The following is a 23,234-nucleotide window of genomic DNA, read 5'->3' on the forward strand; positions in this document are numbered from 1 at the left end:
TATTGATAGTAATTAAATATATTTTAAATATTTCTTACTGAAATTAAATTTAATTATTTAGAATAAAAGAAGAATGTGTGTAAGTTCTATCGATGCTAATTTACCGTAGTGATCCAGAAAATCATAAGGCAGATACAATTTCTAGTAGTTAGATTGCAGTATGATGGCGCTAGTAGGTAAAACCAAGCGAAATATGAAACGTTCAATTATTTTCTGATTCACGCGATGCATTTGTGTCATCGTGTCTAACCTGTGTGAAAAGGATTCATAGCAATAGTGGAAGGAAAATAAAACAATCTCTTGACAGGTTCCACCACGAAAAGAAAAATGGCAAAATGTTTAGGTTGTGGATACTTTCTAATATTTCTTATCGTAAATTTGGGTAAGATAAAAAAGATACGTAAAATTTTATTTCTACAATATAATTGAATAAAAGATTATATATAAGATCTTTTTTCAATGAGTAACTTAATAAAGTGCAAAATTATAAACCTTCTATTTTGAAATAAAGTTAAACATAGGGAAAATGTTATGTATCAATTGGAAAATTTTTATCAATTAAAAACAGCTATTTCTTTGTTCATTGCATAAATAAAACAAAAAAGACAGCAAAATTCTGCGATAAGAATTAATAGATATGTAACTGTCTGTTTTAGTGGGTGCAGAAAGAATAAAAGATATGATTTATATGAATTTTGAAGGAGTTGCTGCCTGTTTCCGTAGACACAATGGAACACATCAATTTGGATGTTCTTGTAAGGTTATCATATATTAAATTGCATTATTTCATTGTGTAACTTTCTTTTAAATAATTTTAACCTTATTTGAACTAAATTAATTATTGATAATAGAGGTAAATTACATAAGATATTGTATTTTTTGTTATAGCAAGTAGGTCAGGAAGTGTTGGTGTTATTCACTTAGTGGAAGATGAAAATGATATCAGATGGCTTGAACACAATGCTAATGTTGGAGATTATACTGTAATTCTTACATTTTCTATGTTTACCAGAGACATATTACTTCGTTTAAGAAATACACATAATATAAATGGAGTTTTATTAACTAAAAATACCAGTCAACCACATCCTGAATATTATTCTCCTGAAGATACTTGTCCCAATCGATATTCAGGCTATAAAAAGTGCCAGGATTTGGGGTGGAATCCTTATGGATCCTCATTGCTCATGGAAGATTGGCCTTTTCCCATGTTTTATACAGAGGTTGTTTTTAAAATCTTATATAATTAATTTATTTTTAAAATTCATATATTTTATTGTTTAATTAATTATATCAATCTTTAATTTCAGAATCAAACACTGATAGAAGCTGTAAAATCTTGTTTTTTAAAACATAATGCTCCTGATATGGAAAATCAACAGTACAGACCACTGTGTGCACTAGAAATGAAGTCATTCATGTTTGCTGCAATTAACTCTGAATCTTGCATTAAACGTAGTGATTTTAAATTGAACTTCAATCCTACACAATTTTGTGATCCTTTAGGAGATAGGAATATATATTGGCCGTTAGCTCCCATAAATAGAGATAAAAACTCCATAATATTGGTGACAGCTAGATTAGATGCATCTTCTTTGTTTGATGGAATATCACCTGGAGCAGGCAATGTGGTCACAGGATTAGTAACATTACTTGCTACAGCTTATTATTTAAATATATTAGCTAAGGATGCTGTAGTGAAAAGTAAGTATAACAGTATACTATGTATAATATAAGCTATACATATAAAAATATTTTTAATTGCTCTTTATGTCCTTTTTTTCAGACACTAATGTGGTTTTCTCTTTATTAAATGGAGAAGCTTTTGACTATATAGGATCTAGTAGATTCATTTATGATTTAAAAGAAGGTAATTTCAATGCATTAGGTGGAGTAAATTTAAAGTTTGATGACATTAAAACTGTGATCGAATTTGGCCAACTGACTAAAGGAAAATTATTTCTTCATTCTAATAATGCGCAAAATGATGAAATGATAAAAAAGATACAAGTAGCGTTAAATGCTACGGTTTTGGAAGACAGCGTTCCGCCTACGTCTATACAGAGTTTCTTAAAAGAAAAGCCAGATTTGACTGCTGTTGTTATAAGTGACCACGGTCGACAATTTAAAAACAAATATTACAATGGGATTTTGGATGACGCAGAAAGTCTTAGCTTCAATAGGTACTATATTTTAATGTTATATTTTTTTACATAAAGATTCTATTTTAAGGTTTGATTATATAAAGTATGTTCCTTTTTAGGAGCGACATAAATGGGCTTGCAACTGCTCTAGCAAAGATAGCAGTTCATGTCGCTGAAATCCTTTACAAAGACGTAGTGAGTACCGGGTCTCTCGACGATTATGATTCTTTCCAATCTGTTGAACACCATATTTTGGAAATGTTGAAATGTTATTTAGAAAGTGCTAAATGCCCTTTGTTTCATGCTGCTTCGTCTCCAAACGCTAAATTAATTAATCAAGTTTTATCGCTATACGTTGGTGTACATAGGGTACCAAATATTGCCACAACACTAACTGGTCAACTTCTTGCATATCTGACTAGAGAGGAAGTTGCAAATATGACAGAAACAACATGTTATGAAAACCACCTTATTTGGATGGCTGGTGATAATAATTCAGGTTTATGTATAAATTCCAGTGTAAATTATAGCACAGCTATGAGTCCAGCATTTATTATTGATGGTAAGTTTGTTGACTAGTGAAAGCAGATATTTCAAAACAAAGTATTACAAAGTTTTTATGCTCTGAATAGGGTATGACATGAAATCCGGAGTGTATTCAACATGGACAGAATCTATATGGCAAACATTAAGTGTAAGAATGTTCCTGAAACCTTCAGCAGCTACCGAACAACTCACTATGATTTTAGGAAGTTCAGTAGCTGGTATATCATTTGTACTCGTATGGTTCATTAATTCCCGAGCGGATATATTATTTAATTCAAGGTAATTTAATGATCTTGAAATATGAAAATCCAAAATACTGATTTAGTTGCTTACTATGTTAAATATTAAAGAAATTTGTTTTAGAAGAGCAATAAACTGCTAGGGATACGCTGCGGACCACATATCAATGGCCAGGTTGGATTACTATCAAGAAGACGAGGATGTTCCAGTAACTAGCCTTTGAATGTATGTGTGGTACGCTCTCGGACAATTTTTATACCTCAATGTTGAAATATATTATGATGCCACCGATGTTTAATTCCGATATCATCGTGATGTTTCGACGGCTATTTAATCAAACTTTTGCACCTGTTGTTAGTATAATGAGAACGGATGTGCATCCGCTTAATTTGTCACGTCCCTTTCTCTGATATTACCGATGATTATACATCTACAACACATTCGACCATAAACATTTTTATAAATGTGCGTCATGTCTATGAAATGAAACGATGCAATTTTGTTTTAATTCTGTAACAAAATTAATAAGAGAGTATTACTCCTGTATCTCGAGATAATCGGGGTACACTAGCACTAGAAAGTTTATTGAATTTTTGGTCTCATTAGGATTTTTTTTGTACGCAATGATGAAACGTATATATATATATATGTATATACATATGTATATACATATATATATACACACGTATTTTATTTATACGCATAATTACATATAACATTTACAGCTAGTATGATCAATATAATACTTTGAACGATTATTATTTAATTTCATGCCCATTTTTCATGAACATTTAGTATTGTAAATGTCATGCATGTATTTGACTCATATTATAGTGAATCGTTGATTATTTGCAGTACATTTATCGAGATTTTATAGGTAATAATTTTTGTAATTAATTTTATATTTCTCTGTTTATTTATTATAGTTATCCTATATCGGTAATGAATCGATGTTAGTGCAGGATATTTAATTTGTTTAACACAATTATTGCTCACGATACCTAAAACTAGACGATTGTACGAAATATCGAAATGCGATAATAATGTAATATACATAATGTAATCAAATTTCTTTGCCAATTGTTACGATAAGAACTTTAAGAATTTATTTAATAGAGAAATTTTCAATTGCAATAAATATTTTTTCTGATTAAAAGGCAATTTAAGGTTGTATATTCACTATCTCATGTTTTTAACGTGTCTTTTGCATATTTGCAATATTTATTTTTTAATTAATAGTTTTCCCTAATTTATAAAATCTAGATTATTCGATGTAGGAAGTGATGCAACAAAATTATGTAAAGCATAATTGAAGATTGGAGGATTCTTTTGTCAGAGATTAGAACGAATTGTTATAAGAAAATTCTACTCAAAGATATTTGTAAATATATACACCAATTTGTACGTATTTTATAAAAACAATGTAAGTACGTTATAAGAGAGATGTTTACTAAATTCTTTGATTCTTTATTATAATCTAAACTGTAAACAATTAACTGTGATTATTTGCAATTCCATACTATTTTTAAAATATACGAACATGATGAGCAATATATGTATATTTGATTGGTATTTTGTTTAATGTATAAGTTACATGGTCTTACTATCAATAATAAAATACTTTGTATGATAAATCTACAAATTTAAATTTTGCTTAAATTTTTCTAATATTATATTATTAAGACACATTCTTTTTTATAGAAACGTTTGTTTTTACATCGGTCAGTTAATTTTTCATATCATTTGATATATAATTATTTATTGGAAAACTGATTATCAATATCTTAAGGTTACGATAAAAATCAGAAACACGTATTGCAAGCGTGATGGCGTTTATTATTAATAAACAACTTATTTAACAGGACCTTGATGTACACGAGAGAGAAGTATTCATGTTGTTTACTTATGCTTTCTTTTTAGTATGTACGTAATACGTTTAATTTATGACTTAAAATTTCAAGTTAGGAATGGACCTACGAAAGTCCTGTAGTTTAATATTATCATATACATGCAGTATTGTACAAACATTTGTTAATGTACATTTAAATATCTTTAAAAAGGTACAGAATATTTCTTCTAGGGATTTTGTGAATATTTATAAAATACATGAACTAAAACATATTTCTTACAAATATTTGTATAGTTCATTATTATTTAAGGAGTAACAAAATATAACGAAATTAAAAAAAAAATAGAGAATACGAAATTACAACAAGGATAATGTTAGGAAAGCGGGTAGCCTAAAATTTGAGTTGTCCTATTTTTTTTGTATCACATTTATAGTAGAACAATATAAATCAATGCACGTATACAACATAAAAAGTTTAAAAGAAGTACTTTATCCTAGGGTGTTCCCTGACGATATCAGATATTAACGGAATAACAGTACAAAATATTGTAAAACAAGATGAGAAATGTAACATGTGAAATATACATTATCTTTAGTATGTTAGTTATAAAAGTCCATGGAAGATAAACAAATAATTCAACGAACTAAGGCAGTCAAAACATGAAACTTAATCTTGTACCAAAAAAACTCTTATTATCATCACACTTTTCGGTCCATTCCTATCTTCTCAAATATTTTAGAGCTTGCACTTCAATCACTAATGCAACATTAGAGATTTACTTGGAAGTCCGTCCTCATGCACCTGGAAGGATGAAAATGTTCATACGTTTTGAATTTCTATATCCCTATTTATATTTTAATGTAAACAATTATAGTATGTGTATGTTTGTATAGTATAATTATAATAAATGTATATCTACTATCAATTATTCTATTTACAAAATATATGAAATATTCAATTCAAACAACTCGTTGGTTTTTAAATACGTCCAAGTTACTTTTAAAACAAGCACTCTCAATAGGAACCACTGATCACAAGCAAAAACTTATAAAGGGCAAAAAGAACAATCCAAGCAAGCCTACGGACCAAGCACTAAGTTCTCTCAATGCAAGCTCTAACATATACATTCAATCCTTTCTGGTAAATGTTTCTACTTGTGTATTTAGTCTCTGATTTTTGTATCTTGTGTATATGTATGGTGTGTTTGTATGTGTGTGTCTTTGAAGTATTCCATAATTTTCAGTATACAAGTATGAAGTAGGAGGCTGGGCACCGCCCACCGAGTTATCACAGTCGTCTGGTGCCGCAGCACATACGTATACGTGGTTCAGCCTTACAACCTACCTCTTAATCTACCATTACTTTATAATTATACTTAGTCGAGAGTGTACAGTATAGTCCCGTACCAGGTGATTTGACGCGATACGAGCTGACGATTCTTAGTTCTATTTTCTTAGGGAGAGTGCGCATTTATTGCTGGTACTTATAAACACAGACGAACTAACTGGTACGAACGATCGTAGACCATTTTTATTAATCGCTGATCCAGTTAGAGATAAAAGCAAAGTAGAAAAATGCTATTAAATAATATATAGTTCGTCATATAATCGAATCAGCGTTTTTTCGTTGATTTTCTTTTTTTTTTCTTCGCAACCATTGTCCACAATCGTTCGCCCCATTTATTTTTGTTTCACTTACATCACTACACCGTATATGGAGCTATACTGTAATAAAAGCTGTCTTCAACTGATGATATCGTTTTACTAAGCCTCGATTAACTTGCTTCTTTCCCTTAGAACATGTTTAACAGTTTCGAGCAGCCGGATAAGACACTGGCCAACTATTAGAATAGAAATCAGTTTGTCTCGAACAATGCTCGGAAAAAGCTCGTAAGCCACTAATGGAAGCACTTTGTGCCTGTTTCGGCTATGTACATCGATTATATACCGGAAGAAAAGTATAATACCAATTAATAGCAAAGTAAATATCAATAGACCTAATCAATAATTTTTAACTTTTCGCTCCTCTGAGTACATTGAGAATCGACCGCATAGTTTACATTAATAACTATTATTTGTTCTTTTCTTATCTTTGCACATCTATAACCTAACTTTATCGTTTCATCTTGTCCTTTTAGGAAGCGATCAATGATCAAAAAATGACCAAAAATCGACTACTTATGCGGGCTATCCTCTATGCGTTTTAATCAGTGGACTAGCGTTCGTTTCTTAGTCATATACTTGTTTACAGATTATAATATTATTATTACCTCGCACAGAAATTAAGAGAGTGCTGTATATTAGGAATTACTGACACCAACATAGCTTATTAAGAAATTTTATGAAATTCATTTCAAACGAATCATTATTTCATTCTCATTCTCCTATTATCCGGTGGAACTCGATAACGCTCCCCAATATCACCTTAACATATTTTACGGATCGATAAGGGATGATTGAATACAGAAAAATAGTCTTCATTGCAGGCATTAAAAGAGTAGGGAAAATCGTAAAAGAAATATGAAAATTATTGCTAATAGTAAGTTGCGTTTTTAGATGCGATTACACTTCTACATTTGAATGATTGTTTAAAAAATGCTTGTTCTTTTAGAATAGCGTTTCGAAGGCAGTCGAGGATCTCAACAGTGTTGAAAATGCGATGGACGGAACGCTTGGAAATAATTGAAGGACAATCGAAGACAAGTACGCAGGAAGAGCATCGTATGTATGTACATGATTAATCGTCATCGAACTTAAAACAACGTCGATTAAGTGATAAAAATCTTGAAACTCGTTTTCCGTTCAATTTTCTCTGATTCTTTCAAGTAAAACATTTTACATGTCGCTAACTATTCAGCACGCGCAATCTGGAGGACACTTTCAGTAAAACGCAACCGATCATATGCAGACAGCGAATGTATGAACACTTATAATCCTAAGATGGCATGTGCTTGTCGTCGAGCCTTAGACTTTTTTTCTCTGTTGTATTTTTTCAGTTACAAGAAAATGTATTGTTAATCATATTTTTCTTTAATTTTTCCTGTTTTCTCTTGATTTCTGTTTGAAGAGAAATCACATTAAACGTTCTTCTCCTTTATTTCTAATAGTTCTTGTATATTGTATATGTACAGCATTACCACATTTGTTCAAACTGCGGTACACGTGTTTTTTTTCTTTTTGTTTTTTCTTCTTTTAAAGACGACACTTAGAGTTTAAAAATATAATCATCATATATTTAAAGTAGTATTATATTATCATTGTTGTTGTTATCATTATTAGTCGTAATGGTATTATTATTAATAATAATATTATTGTTATTATTATTAATTATTAATTATTATTATTATTATTATCTTGGAGGGATAGCACTTCGCTATGTCACGACACTGCAGAGCTGAACAAAGACTAAACGCGGAAGTTACCACGCTCTTTAATGGCACGAAGAGTACAAGACCGAGATTGTTACCATTTTACTGACCGATCATCACAATCATCTTCTTTTTTAATTCATTGTAATCCAGTTCTTCATTTTTTACGCATGGGTTTTCCCGGGATTTAGATTTATCTTTTTAGCATTTCGATGGTTGCCGACCGATCACAAAAACATATCTCGCCTATGTTAAATGTAGTAGCACAATATCGTCATAGCTTATTTTAATTAGGAAGGGTTGAGAACGATCGTTCATTTGTGTCGTTATTTAAGATATCTATATTATACATAGTCTCATTTGGACGATTTTCGATAACACTATAGAAAGTACTAAGTCTCCCCTTTACAGAAATATCCCTAAATTCTCTCAAAACTATTCAGGAATCGAGTTAACTGTGTGAGGCTGGTCGAACCAATAAATAGTCAAACGTTTATCTTTGCTTTTTTTCCCTTTACTTTAAATGTCATTAGTATTTAATTTTTTATTCCACCCAGAGTTCATAGGATAAATGTATCTGTAAGTTTAATAGTATTTCAGAACAGTTTGAAAATAAAGTGATATAAAGATCGCTAACTTTCTACAGAAATTATGATCTTTAAGCACGTACTGATCTTATTTTTTTTTTATTGTTTTGTTGTTAAACATTGAAAGACGTGTCATATCGCTGCGAAGCCTGGGAAAAACGCATCTTGAAGGAAATAAAGTTTCGATATAAAAATATATAAACAGTAACGCTAACTTTTGTGTTGTTGTCACCTTAGATTTAACTTGTTTCTAATCGTTTTGTTAAACGAGTAAACTCTTTGTTCGTAGTTTATATCATAGAAAAAATGTACATGTTATACGCAAACATACTCGTCTCCATAAAGATCTTTCACAGTGTGAATATTGTTTACGGACATTTCAAGTCTTCTTTCGAAAAATAATTTGCTTCTACAAATCAGTTGATTTGAACTACTTCTTAACTAATCAGCTAAACAACTCGATTGATAAACATCTTGAAAAACACTGTCTATTGTTCAGTAAGTGATACAAATGATGACTTTTTTATACCATCTTCGTTTGTCGCCTTGAACTATTACACATAAATTAATAATCATTAAGATTCATCAAGAGTCATCAAGAAGAAACAACAGCAAGAACGAATTATTCAGGAGAAAAAAAGTTGCTTCAATGTAACTTGTTTATCAACGAATCAAGGAAACTGATTAAAAGATATAACAATCCTAAAACTCTTTCTTATCACGATCGAATTATTCTTACAGACAATGTATAAAAAAAAAAAAAAAAATAAAAAGAAAGGGACAGAACATGTTTCGAATTATACAGGATTTCTTGTTCAATCTTTCTCGGATCGTAATTAACGAATAACGACGTTTAAAAACGCTAAGATACTCCATGGATAGTAAAAGAGATTGAAACTGTCGGATCCGATAAGAGAGCGTGATAACCTCGACCAATAATACCCTTGATTTTCGCGAGAATAATTACGTATTTGACAGTTAAAGCGAAATCTATTCTCGAATACCTTAATACTGTAATGAGCAACTGGATTTGAAGGTACCGTAAAGAGGTTGATGTTTTAATGATCGACAGAGGTCAGTGAAGATCATCTTCGTCGCTATCGTTACCATCTTTCGATCTATCGGCACCTCCCTCACCGTCGCTGGAGCCGGAGTCACTTCCAGAATCTTCAGATTGCCAGCCGCCGCCTTGTTGCTGCTGCACCTGTTGATGTTGCACCACGTGTTTCGATACCTTGTGACGTTTCCCAGCTCGCTGTATCGAATCCGCTCCGGCACCGTCGAGCATTGGCTGAAGGATTCTTCGACGAGCATTGATGAACCAGTTATTGACTTGTAGCAACGTTAAGTTCGTTTGACCCGCTATTTGACGCTTCTCATCCTCCGTGGGATATGGATGCTAAAAAATAATTGATAACAATAATTATAATTTATTTACTTTATTCTATACTCGTGTCTCGTTACAGTGCCAATAGAATTTACAAGAATTACAACTATGCAATATATTCGTAAAAATTTTCCGTGGTAAATACTTTCGTGATCCTATATAACAAAGTCGTAAACTGAAGTATAAAATAATGATCACTGGATTGAATTTTATATTATATTACAGGAGATTATACTCACAACTAAATGTTCAAAGAGCCAAGTTCGCATAATGCTTGTAGCTTGTTTAGGTAAGACGCCTCGCTTTTGTCTTCCTTTCTTAACGCTGCTATGATTACCTCCATGACCACTACTACTGTGATTGGAAGTAGCAGTACCAGTGCCACATCCTTCGTCTTCATCTTCACTTGGTGCAGGTGAAGGAGAGCCAGCCACAGTAATATCTGGGCATAATAAACACGATATATTTGTTGTGACAGATTAACTGCAGCTCCATGCAGAATTGATAATATTTATTTACTTTAATTTAGTTAGTTTATATTCACATGTTTAATTAGTAATTAATATTCAAGTGAAAAAAAACATTAGTCATTGGTAAGAAAGAACCAAGTTCGTCTAACCAAAATACTTTTCGTCATTCGCATCCCCGACATCGACGTATTCATTTTCACGTTCTTGCAAGGCAAGGAGGCCCCAATAACCAACCTCTTCTAAATATATTCTGTCGCCAATATTCACACAGTCCATATCATCTATAAACGTAAGTTGACAATGCTTACGTTTAAATTAATATTTTAATCTTTATCGAAGCTCAATTTTTATGACGTGATAATCACAAAAATATTCAAGTTGCAAGCTAAGACACAATTAATTGTTGAATATTCTATACTGTAATCATCAATGTGCTCTGTGAAATTCAATGTAAACAAAAATTGCAAATAAAAGACTCAAATGCATAGAACTTTACACTTTATTTTGTTTTCACCTGATTAATCAACAATCAAATATAACTGAAGGGGTTGCTGCAATAAGGAAGCGGCTTCATTTTCTAGTAATTTGTGTAAACCAACAAAATTTTATTATAGATCTCCTTAATATGTATGATAGAGCAATCATTTCAATATTTCAAAGAAACGATATATCATTTCATGTGTACCAGACCTAATAGAATTTTGAATATAAAACCTATACCTTTCCTTTCTCTTCCAATCGATACAATTTAAGTATTGTAACTATTTCCTCATTGTTGCAAACTCTTCAATTTTAAACACTGAAGAAAGGAGAAAAAAAATTATGAAACGAAAAGTAGAAGCCATTTAGCTAGAATCATCGTTACCCGTTTGCTATGTAAAATGAATTAATATAAACAAATACGTTTACCTTGACCAAGATAGATATCGTTGACTGGTGCACAGGAATGAGCCCCAATTTGTGAGAGTGGTGTGCTCCCGTGTACCGTGGAAGGTGACAGTGGATCGTCATGGTCTTGGCTGGAGGATCTGATCGAGCGCTGAGCAGTGGAAGATGATCGCACAGACGGCGGCCTGTCGTTACCGGTTTCCTCTTGCGCAGCCAACTGACTCGCACCACCGTTCTCCGACAGGGTGTCGCCTCTGCTCACTCTGAATCCGTTAGCTCCCGACTCAACATCATTGCCTGTAGAAGACAGCACCTGGGAAATATATGTCGCAACTAGCCGTCAGAGAGCAGGGGTGGGGTTCTATAATATTTTGAGCGACGCGCAAGTATCGCTCATCCTTTCCTTTCTCTTTTTTTCTTTAAATAACGTATGCTTTGAATTAAGTGATCGACTGGTTGATCCGAGTGTTAAATCTACTGTTAGAATAATTTTGACTTTTGACTAATCTAAATAGTATATCGTTTAATCTGTTACGAGAAGGATCCTAAACTGAATATTCAGCGAGATCGTTCAGATCAACTGTTAGAGTTTGAAGAATTTACAAGGTGCTGTTAATTTTGGAATGTTAATTACCAGATAAAACACGATTAAAGAGAGATAGTAAAGAATTAGAAAGCATTTGATCCACGTTTGATCTCTTACATATGCATTGAACAATTTACTAATTTTTGTTTACGATTTACTAACTATTGAATGTATTCTGTACAATAACAATACTAAATCAACCGGCACGTATCTCATATATAATAGAGTAAATATTTTCCTCCAATTACTGCCTATTTACCAACGAAACTTTATTTAACTCCCTTAGAAAAATGTTGCTCGATCAATAGCTTATTTAGCTATCAGTAACCGCTACATTTAGGTCAGAGTACTCACGAGAGTTAGTCAATCGATCGACATTTCGAGATATCCCACAAAGAGGCATTTTTCCTCTTACTTCGCATTTCGACGTACAAACTCCCCAGCGAAGTTATTTTAAAAGTACACTGACTTCTATACGAGACATGTAGCGATGTTAATAAAGAGAAGGCGCAGAAGTTCTCTAGTTTTAAATTTCTGTTCTTTTAGGTTCGAAGAGTTAAGACATAGAGAGTAGGAAGAAAGAAGAGACAGAGACACACGTAGCAGCGTTGGAGCGTTTTTCAAGATTATAGTCGCGATTCTTGCGCATCACTAAAAAAAAAGGATAACTACTTAGGTAAAGGGGGAAACAGGCCAGGCCGCCTTATTAAACGTTCAAAATAATATCTAACCTGCAAAGGACTGCTTCCGTTGCTGCCACTCGATGGACCCATATCGTGTCCATGGTGACTGTAATCGCTGCGTAGCAGATTCTCGCTCTGCATCTTGCCCTTCAGGCACGTGATGTACCTGTTGCAAAAGTCCTTGCACAGCTCCTGCACCTTTTCCAACTCGAGTAGGTGAATCCGCAACACCTGTATCGCTTTGATCATCTGCGTTGGCAGAGACACAAAAACAACGTCCACGATTAAACGATTTTCTTTTCATTATCGAGTTGCGCCGCGTTACTTATTATTTGTTTCTTTGTTTTTTCCTGTCTCTCCTTTTTTCTTTGTTTCCCTTTCTTTTTTGTTTTTTTTTTTTTTTAAATAAACACGAGGTGGAGTAATAAATTCATTCACATTTTCTTAAGAAAAAGGAGGAGAAAGAAAGAAACATGAATTTTGAATTAGTTTCATAAAAAATCTGTCTAGTTAAGAACCAATCTATTTATCTTATTTCTTAATCTTAATCTTCTTTATCTTAATTTATCGAAATAGTATACACCGTGTTGAACTTATTATTCAATCCAATGCGTGTCTTGTTTTGTATGTGAAGAAATTACGAACATTTTTGGACTGTGTACTTTTTATAAAAATAGATAAGGATGTCATATTTTTTAAAATGCATAAATTGCAGCGCAGTTTTGTATGTTCTAACGAGTTATGGCTTTGTGTAAATTTATATTTTCATAAACATACATAAAGCATAAACCTGCTTCATCTACTAAATATAATAACCTTGTATTTCTACCTTGAATATTTTCCACAAATACACTTATGTACATATCATTTACTATAGTGCGAAGATTACATTACATTAATTTACATTAGTTTAATATTAGGATCAACTTAATTCTTTCTTAAATCCTGTCGTACGTTCCACCATCAACTGCAAAATTAATTAACTGAATATTTAATTTTAATAAATATCATTAATGGTCAACAGCAAAATGTGTATATAGATTAAGAAATATTCTAAAATTATAAATTCTTTGACTCAAGCTATTACGAGTGTAAATTAGTCTTGAGGGATTCCAGAAGATGTTATACTTCTAATGTTATACCTGGACTATAAAGAAACTTACCAAACCGTCAATTTCGGGGTCATTGATTAGGAAAGGCTTTCGGTCTCTTTCTTGGTGTTGGACGAAGGCCTGTATGTCCATGTTGAAGCTTTCGGACGTCGAGTTGTCCGAACTCTGTGTAGCTTGTTCGCATCTTTCAAAGAGTAACGCGAGTAACGGGAAGAGGGGATGTTTATAGACTGCCCTCTTGTCTGCCTCGAACTGAGCTTGATCTTGATGAGTCGTGTAATCGGCAACCCCACTTGCAGGGTCCTGATCGTAGCCAGGAGTCACCATCGCTAGCGCCACGGCGGTGCTACCCTCTTGCATTCTACGTCCATATCATTAAATTATTATTTGTTTTCTTTCCTTATTTTTAAAGGCCTAATCAATAAAAATGGCGGATAAAAACTAAACAGCGGATGTTTATGCATTTATGAGAGATACGTAGGTACAGAGATATGTGTATCGTAAGAATGAAACGTAATATCAAAACATATAAAATATTCAATCTACTTTTGGTTACAATTTTTAGCGAACGAAGTGAGTTTTTATAGGTTCCATTCTCTTTTAGTTACGCGCACAAAAATTGCAATTTGTATAGACATCTGCAGTTTATTTATAATACTGCATCAACACTGTTGGCCATAAATATTCAAACATCTTTTTCTTCCAGTTTTATTTTTATTTTATAATTATCTCATCATTTCATTACGTTATATGACGTGTCTTCTAATGTATTATAAAATAATAAGTAAACTAAAATATTTCTTACAGTTTTCCGATCGAATGCAAGTAGCAGGTATCCTAATATGATACTTATTGCTAGCAGTGGATACGATTAGAATTAAATAAATTTTAATAGATACTCGTATCTTAACAACATATATCTCAACAAGAGTCGACATCAATTTTACAAGTAATTGCAAAGTCGACAAATATAAAATCTATTATTTTGATGCTTGCTTACTTTTGGTAGTTCCACCGTTGGCCATCAATTAAATTTTTATTCTTTAGAATTTTTGTTACCTATCATTCCTGTCTGGCAGCTTCCATCGTTGCCCAGGTCCTCCGGGGCCTCTGATATGCAAATATTCCTCGATCTATCTTCAGTCTTCCAATAATTTACACGTTTATCCTACAACAAAAGAAATATCCAATCTATTGATATTCGTGATAATTCTAATACACATGGGTTAATAATCGGTAACTTGACAATGCAATGAGTGTCACCACTGGCTAATGTATTGATTATAATTGCATACTTGTCACTTGGAGGTAAAATAAGTGTAATAAATGAAACTTACATATTGATTAATGTAAGTATTGTGAATTTGTGACTTGACAGTAAAATACAAATATAACGAATGGTATTTACATGTCGATTGATATAACTATTGCGTACTTGTGATCTGAAAGTAAAATAAATCGTATATAATGATTAATGCGAGTATTATGTATTTGTAAATTGAGAGTAAAATAAGTGAGAATGGAATGGGTAACGGTTGAAAAAATAATATGATAAAAAATATCGTATACTTTAAGCAAGATATCCCGGCGTATTTCGAGTAGAGATGAACCAGGGGTAGAGATGAGACGAGAGGAAAAAGAAGGGGTCGGGGAAGGAGAGAGAATCGTCGTGGCACGAAGAACCAAACGATGCGCGGCACTGCATTTAAATGTCATCGTTAGACGGTCTCAACACCATCAGCACTGTTGCTGGCACCAGTTCTGCTTCCCATTCCGAACGTTCCTTTTGAATTTTCCCCAATCCCCATACACGTTCCCTCGGTATGAATAAATAAAGTACTGCGACACACGACTGGCTGACAAGACGACGACACCCGAAAAATCGTGGTTACGACTGATAGCTATAACTGTCTGTGAAAAATACCTTCGTTAGCTAAGTAGTAGTGTCATTAAACCAATAATTTTTTTTGCCAACGACTCATGCTAATTACATTGTTTTCACCTTTTAAACTATAGCGCTTTTTATTTTTGCGTACGACCACTTAAGAATATTTAATATTTGCGCAGCTCAACAAATAACGAAATTGTTATTATCTATTTTACAATCATTTTTATTTCTACTTGTGACTTTCGAAATATGGCTTTGTAATAAGGTGTGAAAACAGAGAAAAATAAAAAAGAAGCTGACCTTAAGATTGTTTTTAAAATCTCTATCTAGAAGAAAATTAACATCTCTTTTCTCATGAAGAAATATAATTTTGTATAAGTTGCATTTTCCATGTATCCTTCAGTCCTAGATATATAATACATAATCCGTTTTATAAAAATCCGCAAACTATAATACAACTTTTAAATCTAAAAGTAACAAAGATTAGAGTATGTGTATAAAGGATGAATACACAATGGAATCTTATTCTTCTTCGAATAATGGGAATAGCCGTTCTCCTGACATTTTATCAAAACTTCGTCGTGACGGAATAGTCGCAGAGAATGAGTAAGCGAGAGAAAGTATCGGTATATGAGAAGAAGAGTTAGATACATTAAAGGGAATGCCGCGAGGTGGTAGCTGAACTAGGGAAGCGGTAAAAAAAGGAGGTGGACAGAGGTAACCATTACTTGCAAGTGGTGCTTCCAACACACTCGCGTCTTTCCGTTAAACCCGATATTTATTGTGCCAGTCGCCTCTCTCGCCGCTTTCATTTAAAAATATTATCGCTGACGGTGAACGGTCAGTGTGCTTCATTTCTACGACTGCAGCCACACATCGAAACGGTCTTAACGTGTTTCAACTTCCTCTTTTTTCTTTCCTTTCTTTTAGAATTTCGTACGTTCTTTTTGCTATTTCATTCGTTTAGGTCAAACGTCGAATTATCTCTCCGTGGAAATCTACGTCCGCTGTTTCATAATATTCTCTTCTTTATAGAGGTAGTTTATGTGTATAAGTTTGTTTTCTATACAATAAAAAGATTTGTACGTCTGTTCGTGAAGAATGGACCAAACCATGCATTTTTCATGAATATAGTTCACCTTTGTCGAGAAAAGTGACAATATGATATTCATTTCCAAAATCATTTTATGGTAGGTAACGGATAGTTGACCTGGTCTTGCTCTTTATACTAGAAGGTAACTTCTCTAAAGAAAAAATATTGAAATATAATGAAATGTATAATTCAATAATCTAGTGTCTTATCGACGATTTTTGTTTCTTTATAATTTTCACGAATAATGAAAAAAAATGTTCTCCTATGTGTTCATCTTTTCAAACTTCATCTACATTCTTCTCTAGGAACCATTATTCTAATTTCAACCTCGGATAATACAGCAATAAACTATCGGTAAGGAAGTTCTCCCATTCCGTTTTATGGCGCGTTCACAACGACATCAACATTTTCTACAATTTAACTGCATTTTTCATTAAAAGTAAATAAAATTTCAAACGAAACCGTGTTACTTAACTTTCATTTTATTCATTCTTTTCTCGATGTTCCTCCATTATTGATTCGTTCTTTCTTTCAACGTGATACTGTTTGATTGAAGAACCCACCATTATCATTGTTTACTTTTATCGTATTTCGCAGTTACATTGCGAACGTGAGAAGGGGTGACGTCTATCTTCTTTATTTTATTTTATTCTAAACGATGCATTGCGCATCTCGCTTTCAAATTCTTTGGTACTCGATATTATTCGACAGCAGCTGCTACAGAGAAGCGAGACAGACAAAGTGTAATGCTCTAATGAGCAGAGAGAGACAGGAAATGAGAAGTATACTTCAAATAATAATCTGTAATGTCCATCGAAATCTCGTGATCCCGATGCTCTCGATTTTTAGTATTCAAGCAGTCATGTTGATATTTATGGAATTATTTTACGATATCAAGCGACCCAAAATATTTTATAGTTATTTCCACTTAGGTTAATTATTGATATTCGATTATATTTGTTTTTATTCCGTTTATGAATTAACTCAATCGATTTTAATATTTCCAATTTTTCCTATCTTATATATACGAGAGAAATATTATTTGTTAAAAATAATATTTTGAAGATCAGCTGTTTTAAGCGTAACAACTCTTTCTTGTAAAAGTCTCAAAAATTGAACAATTTCATATACAAAGCAGTGTCGTATCTATTATTGTAAATTACTGAAATGCTACCTAGAACGAAGAACAATGAAACATAAAAATGTAGTCTTCTACTTAAAACTAAGATAACATCTAGCTAACAAGTATTAATATGAAATACGTTATAATAAAATATACATCATGTTGTGTAATAGAATATACATGATACATGTACAAGCAAATGAATAACTGAAAAAGAAATAGAAAAACAGAAAACAAAAAAAAAGCGTAAAAATTTGGTTTGGTCAAGGATTAAGAATTTAAAACATAGTGGCAGCCACGTGTTATGAACAGTGCCGAAAATGAGACGGCTATTAATTCAAATGAAATGGATTGGCGGAAACTATGTAATGGCGTACATGCACTTTGATCACGCGATTTGCCACACAACTTGTCCAACGTGTTGATTTTTTGTAACGACCTAATAATTACTGCGACACTGGAGTTTCAAGGAACGTGCAATTAGAAGTAATCAAAGTGTAAAAGGCAATAACTTAACCTGGAGAAGAGCCGTGAAACTGACGTGTTAATTTGTTGAAAGAATTGATTAAATTGTTCTTATTAAAACTGCACAATAAAATCAGCAATCATTTTTTAAATTTATTACGTTCTTTCTTTGTTTAATATTTTCGTAAACAAAAAAAAAAACACGCTTTATAAATGTGCCAAACTATGATTTAAATAACTGAACGCAATTAGTTAAGATTACAAAATAACATAAAAGAAATTTAGTAGAAAACATGTTGAAGTATTTTAAAGCAACATCTCATTCTTATAAGACAAAGTAATGACAGAGAAGCAATGAAACGTGTCTTTACGAGCGTAAATAAGAGGAGAAACGAATCTTTAACCCTTTAAGTGCCAGAGCTATAGCAGTCGGTTAGGACACAGTGATCATTTTCGAACGTAAGAGAGTACTTAAATTCCGCTAAGTACATATCTGCGGTCAAATATTTGTACGAATTTATTCTATGGTTTCCCACTTTCAACATCTCAATTTGCTACTTTATTATCATACATCTATCAACATCGTTAAACCGTACATTAAAATTCCGAAACATTATCATTCAGAAAATAACAATATATTAAAGACATCCCGTAAAACGATATTTTAAGTTGAATTCCTCAAACAAAATCGTGTTTGTTATTAAATTCAACACTGAATATTATATTTTGTCTAAAACTTATTCACAAATACATTAATATATAATTTCTTTTTCGACATTGTGTTTTTATTATATTATTATAATATATTCTTATTTTTCTACAATATATTACATTATAACATGGAGACATCAGAAAGCGGGAGTAAATTCTCGTTAGAAGAAACACGTTTAAACGCGCACACATACCGGTCTGGCACCGAAAGGGTTAATTATGACAAAGATGGTATCCCGTGGGCAAGCGGACTTGTTTACTACCTGTCAGTCATCGGCGTATTAAAACCGGCGTCGTGACGGGCAACAACACCGCGGTAGAAAGAGACGTGAGTTAAAGAACGGCTTTGGAATCAGCGGTGGGCGTTAATACGAAGCCAGAAGTCGTTTTTCTTTCTCCCTTTCATCGCGAGCCTAACACGAGATAGTCGAACTGTCAGTCAAACGTTCGATAACCAATGGTCGACGATCCCTACTACAGCACGCCGGGGAAGAATCATTTTCATGCGAAGAGGGCGTAGCAAAAACTACAAGAGGCCACCGCTGCCGACGGCGCCGATGCTTCACTGCTGCGCAGCGCTCTACCTATAGGGTGCTCGATAAAATTTCTGCGGGAAATTCGAGTTCCTTCCGTTACTTCTTTCGTCCCGTGTATTCTATAATTCATCCTGTAATTTATATAAAAATGTTACTCAACTAAAATTCCTTACTACTCTTAGAATATTTATGCGCATCCTAACCTCTTTAGAGTCAAACTTTTCGAGCAAAAGAGATTGGATATAAATAGTCTAGCCTGGAAAAAGTCACTAAATTGCATAATTACTCCTAATTCTAGTTACTTTATCTTGTTATCACGAAGTTATCATATTATTATAACGTTAGACTTCGTTGTTAAAAAATTGCATTGATTTTGTAGTGTAAAAGTTGAATCAATATTCGAATTTAGATAAAGAAGATTAAAGGTTGTACGAGCAGCCTGTAATAATTTTCTTACTAAATCTTGTTAATTTACTAACTGAAAAACGATTCATTTTATTGAATACAATACAACTCGTAAGAATAAAGAAATTAATGCAAATAATATCAAAATTTCGAGCCGAGAGAAGATACGCAGTGCAGGAAATATAAAAGAAATTAATTTTTTTGAATGATGGAGATGTTTCTTTTATTTGAAAGAAATGCAACTTGTTTTTTAAAAAGTAAAATTAGTGTAGTAAAATTAGTAACTAAAATTCATATGAGATATCGGAAATCTGTATAATCTGATTATTTAGAAAAAAATGAACAAGCTGGAAATGATATACATAGATGGATAATATTTCATAACTACTTCTGATATTTAATAAATTCTTTGGTACCTGCTTTAACTTGTTGCAAATGTTAGTTTACGTAAGGAAATTGCCTGCATAATAGCTTTCAGGTATTTCCTTCTTTTTATTCACAACTACACATTTCGAGATCAAAATTCGAGATAAACAAGGGCTTACGTGTGTTCGTGGAAAAAATTTGAATTCATCGATATTATTTTCAGATTTCATAATAATTCCTGTAAGATAATAATAAACGTTTGACTTTATTCCCATAATTTTCCCGATTGCTACGGAGAAGAAATTATTCCGTTGGGCAATTTTTATTTCTTTCACATTAAATCATAATTAAATTTTTTTTTGGTTACAAAAAAAAATCACTAGACACTTTTTTATGGGAATACGTTATTATATAATTTATCAAATTGTAGATCGTTTCCTCCAGGTTAATTCTTTTATAAAAATTTTATCAATTTATTTCGCTTTGTAAGTACAGGTTTAAATAAAAAAATTCATCGTATCAATCGACTGTACAATAATTTGATTCATCGAATATATATAGCACACACTATAATGATACCTCATTGCAGCATCTTTGTCACTCTTTTTTTTCACAACAAATTCTTTGAACGATTTCAACCGGTTCTCTTGATACGATGTAAACAGCGATTTTCTCGTTTCATCGAGAATACACGTTTGCGTTCTGAAGCTCCCCGTTTATCTTTTGACGTAATTCGTTTAGGTCGCATTATTCTGTTCTAGATGGAAACATAAATATGTAGCTCGACTATACAAGAAATCGTGATTACCGATACCAAGGTGAATACAGTGACTATTCCTATTAATCGGAATCCACTTCTCAGTTTATTTGACTATTTTAATTTTCTCTGGCATAGTTTCATCATGAAAAAATCATGTGATATCTTTAATTGATATATTTGAATAATAATTACATTGATTTTCTCAAGTAGATTTTTAATTTAATTCAGTAATTAATAGTTGATCCGATTTTTATAAATATCTATACGATGTACAATAACATGTATTATATGTGAGGTATTATATATATTTATATAAAACGAACCAATAAGTTATTGAATTAAAAATCTATTTAAAAAAATCGCCGTAATTATTATTAAAATATATCAATTAAACAATATCGTAAGATAAATTTGTTATAATACTCGTAACAAAATATCCTTCGATTAAACTTCCCGCCAGTTATCTTGCACTTGGTGATATTGACAATACCAATAAACGATCTTACGATAATTGACTAAATTTTTTTAAGGTATGAGAGCGTAATGTATTACATAAACAGAAAAATATTCAATATTGTAAGTTATCATAAGAATCATTGTTACTCTGTAACTATTGAAATTAGTTTTCTATGAAATTAATTGATTACAAGTTATTGAGATTCCTGTTTAGATAATGCAATACAATTTCATCGTGTAAATATATGTATTAAATATTGTATTGTTAATTTAAAATAATAGGAAACAGAAAGAAAGAAGAAATGTTTGTAACGGATTAGATAATGAACATCAATTGAGAGGCAGTTGATATGGAGGATTGGTCGCATGGCAGGCACAATGTCATTGGAAAAAGTTGGTGTTTGGAAGAGCCTTAACAATATCGATCGTATCAATCCGCAATTCTGTCAAGGCAGACCGCGAGGAATGGGCGTTCACTGGGGGCATTGCGCACAAAACAAGTTTTTCGCGTGTATCGGCGCACCAGGAACGAATAAATGAGACCTAACCTCACAAATTCACAGGTGCACGGCCCAGCGGGAATTTACGCTGAATCGAACGATGTATCGAAACAGCTGTTTGGATGACACTAATCGAAAGACCATTTATCCTATGGTTACTTACCGTATCGTAAAAGCCAGCATCCAAAAAGTCCCATGAGAACAAAACCACACCGTCCACACCAGTTTTATTTTTCGACGATATTTCGGGACGACGGCGTGTCTGACTAGTTCGAAACTGACTTCGTCTTAGTCCACGTGATACCTCGAGGCTCAATGATAATCATGTAACGACACCGGTCTAACGTACACACGCGCGACAACACGAACCCCTCTGTTTACCACTATTCACGCTGTACGATAAATTAAAGTAATCGGACATTTTTCAACATGCTTCTCTACAATCCCTGTCTACTCCTTCCACTGACACGTCTTTTGTGACGTCATCGATTCAATACTTTTCGCGAAGGTTTCTCTTCTTCATTAATATCACGGATACACACCAGATGGCAACACGAACGCGATTATCGGTTCATTCAAGTGTCGCTCAAATTGGAGCGCGATTTTTAAATTTCATGAAAAAAAATTGTATATATTTCAAACGAAATATTGCTTGTTTCATTGATTGTAGCTCTGGTTATTACGAAAAATCGTCAACTTATAAGCTATTTTTAAAAGGCTTGTTTCTTTGGATGTAACAGATTCAAATATTATAATATAATTATGGCATAAATATACATATTTATATATGAAGACCACAGAGAAAAAATACAATAAGTTGTAGCTTTACGTTTTGTGATTGAGTAATTTAAAAATTCCATAAACTGTCATCCACACTCGTATTTCTAATTCTGCCTGACTATTTAATTTTGAGATTAGACATACGTTTCTGTAGATGTATTATCTATTTTTAAACCGGTTATACCCTTAGATTAAACTGATTATTTTCTTCTTCTCGATTATGTCGAAAGTGGATTTAACATATTTATTTCCTGTAGTTTTCATATTGTAATATATAAATTCACGTTCACA

General features: G+C 32.5%; 2 protein-coding genes across 9 annotated transcripts; one reads left to right on the forward strand and one right to left on the reverse strand.

Annotated features, from left to right (window-relative positions):
- Positions 1-138: 138 nt before the first annotated feature.
- On the forward strand, positions 139-4,578 carry LOC117210286 (nicastrin). Of its 4 annotated transcripts, none has more exons than XM_033453146.1 (8): positions 139-382; positions 657-755; positions 889-1,223; positions 1,311-1,704; positions 1,787-2,183; positions 2,264-2,706; positions 2,777-2,969; positions 3,041-4,578. In XM_033453146.1, exons 1-8 carry the CDS (start codon positions 328-330, stop codon positions 3,051-3,053), a joined length of 1,929 nt encoding a protein of 642 aa, XP_033309037.1. In that variant the 5' UTR covers positions 139-327; the 3' UTR covers positions 3,054-4,578. The 4 variants fall into 4 exon arrangements, with proteins under 4 accessions (XP_033309037.1, XP_033309036.1, XP_033309035.1 ...); XM_033453145.1 differs by having other exon boundaries at positions 3,057-4,578; XM_033453144.1 differs by having other exon boundaries at positions 140-382; positions 3,054-4,578.
- Positions 4,579-4,745: 167 nt separating this feature from the next.
- On the reverse strand, positions 4,746-22,647 carry LOC117210288 (homeobox protein PKNOX2-like). 5 transcript variants are annotated; one of them, XM_033453149.1, is made up of 9 exons: positions 22,327-22,647; positions 19,404-19,807; positions 14,920-15,028; positions 13,912-14,221; positions 12,797-12,997; positions 11,501-11,792; positions 10,741-10,872; positions 10,361-10,563; positions 4,746-10,133 (listed from the first exon to the last, which is right to left on the reverse strand). In XM_033453149.1, the coding sequence occupies exons 4-9, from the start codon at positions 14,218-14,220 to the stop codon at positions 9,810-9,812; spliced, it is 1,461 nt and encodes a 486-aa protein (XP_033309040.1). In that variant the 5' UTR covers position 14,221; positions 14,920-15,028; positions 19,404-19,807; positions 22,327-22,647; the 3' UTR covers positions 4,746-9,809. The 5 variants fall into 5 exon arrangements, with proteins under 5 accessions (XP_033309040.1, XP_033309039.1, XP_033309042.1 ...); XM_033453148.1 differs by lacking the exon at positions 19,404-19,807; XM_033453151.1 differs by lacking the exons at positions 19,404-19,807; positions 22,327-22,647 and adding an exon at positions 15,430-15,743.
- Positions 22,648-23,234: the final 587 nt, after the last annotated feature.

This window comes from Bombus bifarius, unplaced genomic scaffold, assembly GCF_011952205.1.
Source record: "Bombus bifarius isolate JDL3187 unplaced genomic scaffold, Bbif_JDL3187 scf7180000008199, whole genome shotgun sequence".
NCBI classification, from domain to species: Eukaryota; Metazoa; Arthropoda; class Insecta; order Hymenoptera; family Apidae; genus Bombus; species Bombus bifarius.